This window comes from Nilaparvata lugens, chromosome 2 (genome assembly GCF_014356525.2).
Source record: "Nilaparvata lugens isolate BPH chromosome 2, ASM1435652v1, whole genome shotgun sequence".
NCBI lineage: Eukaryota > Metazoa > Arthropoda > Insecta > Hemiptera > Delphacidae > Nilaparvata > Nilaparvata lugens.
Window position 1 is genome coordinate 6,129,171 of NC_052505.1, and position 3,633 is coordinate 6,132,803.

At 34.1% G+C, this 3,633-nt stretch overlaps 1 protein-coding gene across 1 annotated transcript in view; it reads right to left on the reverse strand.

Moving 5' to 3' along the window:
- The window catches only part of LOC111060862 (nicastrin), a 24,581-nt gene extending 21,285 nt beyond the window's left edge, over positions 1-3,296 (reverse strand). The window contains exon 1 of the mRNA XM_039419977.1: positions 3,288-3,296. Within this exon, the coding sequence (XP_039275911.1) occupies positions 3,288-3,296 (9 nt within the window). The remainder of the gene's footprint in view (positions 1-3,287) is intronic.
- Between the last annotated feature and the right edge of the window lie 337 nt (positions 3,297-3,633).

Below are 3,633 nucleotides of genomic sequence, written 5' to 3' on the forward strand. Positions count from 1 at the left end.
CCTATCAACTGGCATAGGTCTCATTTCTGGGGAAATTTCAGGAGCTCCGTAATATTCTTGAGAAAAATGGCGGATAATGACTAAAAATCCATGTTTTTCACGGTTTTCTCGAAAACGGCTCTGAAGATTTTCTTCAAATTCATACCATAGATAGATATTCATAAGCACTATCAACTGGCATGAGTCTCATTTCTGGGAAAATTCAATGAGCTCCGTAATATTCTTGAGAAAAATGGAGGATAATGACTAAAAATCCATGTTTTTCACGGTTTTCTCGAAAACGGCTCGAACGATTCTTTCCAAATTCATACCATGGATAGCTATTCATAAGCCCTATCAATTGACATGAGTTTTTTTTTCTGGGAAAATTGCAGGAGCTCCGTAATATTCTTGAGAAAAATGGCGGATAACTGCTAAAAAACCATGTTTTTCACGAGTTTCTCAAAAATAACTTGACCGATTTTTTTTCAAATTCATACCCTGTATAGTTATTTATCAGCTCTATCAACTGGCATAAGTCTCCTTTCTGGGAAACCAATGGAGGGTCCACCCTATCCTTGGGAAATGGACTTAGTAACCTCCTTCTCGTGCATGAGGTAGGTAGGTAGCGCAGTTCATAAAAAGAACACATAGTAGAGATATTTCATCTGTAGAACAACTGTTTTCACGTCTTTAAAAAAATGACGACTGAAAAAAATAATCGAATTTTACAATTCACACAAAGAAAAAGTTCTCTGAAAACAATTATATATACACATAATATACTGACAGAAGTCTGATCGTAGTTTCAAATATGTGCAAGGAAAGTTGTGTGAGTGTACCACACCAGATTTTTTCAAATAGGAAGGTGGTCATGCGATACATGATTTCGAAACGAAATTTCAAGAAAAAATGAATGGCGAAAACCGCATATCGTTTCGAAAATATTCACATTATTAATCAATACTATTCAAAGCAGAAAGGAGAGAAAAAGTATGAGAACGGCTTAGTATCTCATGAAAGAATGTGGTTCCAAGGTGGGAGTGATTGGGAATCCTACTCAAATTGAAAATACTACTTTATTATGACTTTAGAAATCTGGTCCGCCATCTTGAATGCAGCTTTATTTTTTTTTAATAGGAAGGTAATCATGCGATACATGATTTCGATACGGAATTTCAAGATAAAATGAATGGTGAAAACCGCACATCGATATTTCAAACCGTTTAGAAGATATTCACATTATTAATCAATATCATGTAAATCAGAAATGAAATACATAAGGTGTATTGATTAATAATGTGAATATCTTCTAAACGGTTTGAGATATCGATATGCGGTTTTCGCCATTCTTTTTTTCTTGAAATTCTGTATCGAAATCATGTATTGCATGATCACCTTCCTATTTAAAAAAAACAAAGTTAAACAAAGTTCAATATGGCAGATCCAAGATGGCGGACCAGATTTTTAAACTCATAGTGAAGTAGAATTTTCAATTTGAGTAGGATCCCCAATCACACCTACCGTCAAATTAACTTTGTGTATGAGATATCAAGCCGTTCTCGGACTTTTTGACCACTCTGTTTAATATTATAGTGGTTCAAGATAAGAATTATTCATTTCATTGAAAGAATACGACATTTGATGTTGTCAATAACACTATTATTATGAATGGGCCTTGAACGGTAACACTTTACTAGTAGAACTACACTATACTACACTAGTAGAACCCGTAACTAGTAACCATGTAACCAGGATTTACGTACCCGTAACTAGTAGAATTATTCTACACTAGTAGAACCCTATATTTATACTATATTTGTTCAAAATAGTGGCATTGACAACATCAATGTGTTGATGTTCTTCATTCAATAATGAAGAAACCCGACTTCTCTTCCCATTCAATCAAACTATTTTTTTACTTGTTATTGACTTGATTTGAGCGCAAACTTTAGTTGTTGGGAAAAAAACAATTTTGAATCTACTACTACTATTCATCCCTTTTGATTCTCATCCAGGCTTCATATTATATTGTATAATAGAAAATAAAATATTGTTTCACGATTCTGCGTTTAATTTGGTCTTGCCAGCAAAGTTTAATCTATATAAATAAAAATCAAGCCTCAAATTTTGACATTCAATAACTCTTTTATGAGTGCACCGAATTTGATGATTTTTTGTTGTGTTCGTTATGTTCAGGACCAGGTTTAAGGGCTATCAAATTTATAATCCGACTTCTGGTCTCTTTCCTACGGTCCTTCAAAGTTTACATGTAATCCTTATGGGAGAATCAAGAATCAAGAATGTTTTATTGTCACAAACAAAATAATTGCATTGACAAAAGTCACTTCATAATGATACAGTAACATTGATACTTTGTATACAAGTACATGTTATATACATTACAAATTGAAATACAAATAGGCTACTTAAATATTTCAATTTTGGGCAAGTCTCATTGCATCATACAACAGCCGTCGGTAGATAGTAGAACGCCCCGACTGAAAACAAAATGACTGTTCTGTGTGTAACCATTCAACAGTGCGGTCTCAGGTTAAAGACTTACATGCTCTAAAGACATCGCTTGGTTTCGAATAATTGTAGTGTCTTCGGTGTTCAGAATTAATTGATTTTTAATAAATTATTTATTTTGCAGTTGGGAAATTATCCATATAAATAAAATGGCGCCTCCTCAGGTGTGCATCCAGCTAAAGTTTGTCATAAGATGCATTACACTATTTGGCGGTACAAAGTTCGCTGGGCCAGCTAGTGAAATATAAAGATGGAAGAATCAGTGTTGTTGGATTCAATAGAGAATTAAGATGAAACAAATTGCTGAAGATCATCAGAGAATACTGTTACACCGTTAATGAATCGTGATATCGCAACCTGGCATACATTATATTCAGTATGAGTTTGATATCTATGTAGTAGTAGGAGAATCCACAATAATGGCAATGTTACAACAGCTAGTTTGGTGTGAAGTATTATTAATCCAACAAGGAAGGTGTGAAACACGATTTTGGTCGGCAGTGTCAGTTGCAACATGTTAATCGCAAAGGAAAATTCGAAGATTTCAAACAGATGTGTTAATTTCCGAGGATGGGAAAATGAAGTTTAACTCACGATTATTATCAACGAATACACGAATCTGCTTAGAAGGCATAATTAATTATATCAGTCGTGTGTGTAAATCAACGCTGACGTTTGACTCCCGACCGATTTACTTTAAATAAAGAAATAAACGGGAGAAACTGGCGAAACGGTACTTGGGGAGTTTCGACCTCCGACATTCTTCTTTGACTTACCGACTTCATTTTCTTACTCTTCTTCTTCTTCAGTCAATCATTTATTTTTTACTTAATAATACTAATTTGAACTTTGTAATTTACCCCTACACCACACTTCTGTGAAGCGTGGACAAAAACTCTAGACTTTAGAGATTTGATAACTGTAACGTCAACTCCAACGATATAGGGTTCTACTTCGCGACAAATTTTTGATGTTTATTTAGACTAAATTTAATGCATCTCACTTGTGATTTTGAGAGATTTCATAATACAGACACAGTGTTTTCATTAATGCCCCTCACAATCTATCATATTCTAGCACCTAACTGTTGCATCCTCCCATTATGTACTTTATAATATTACA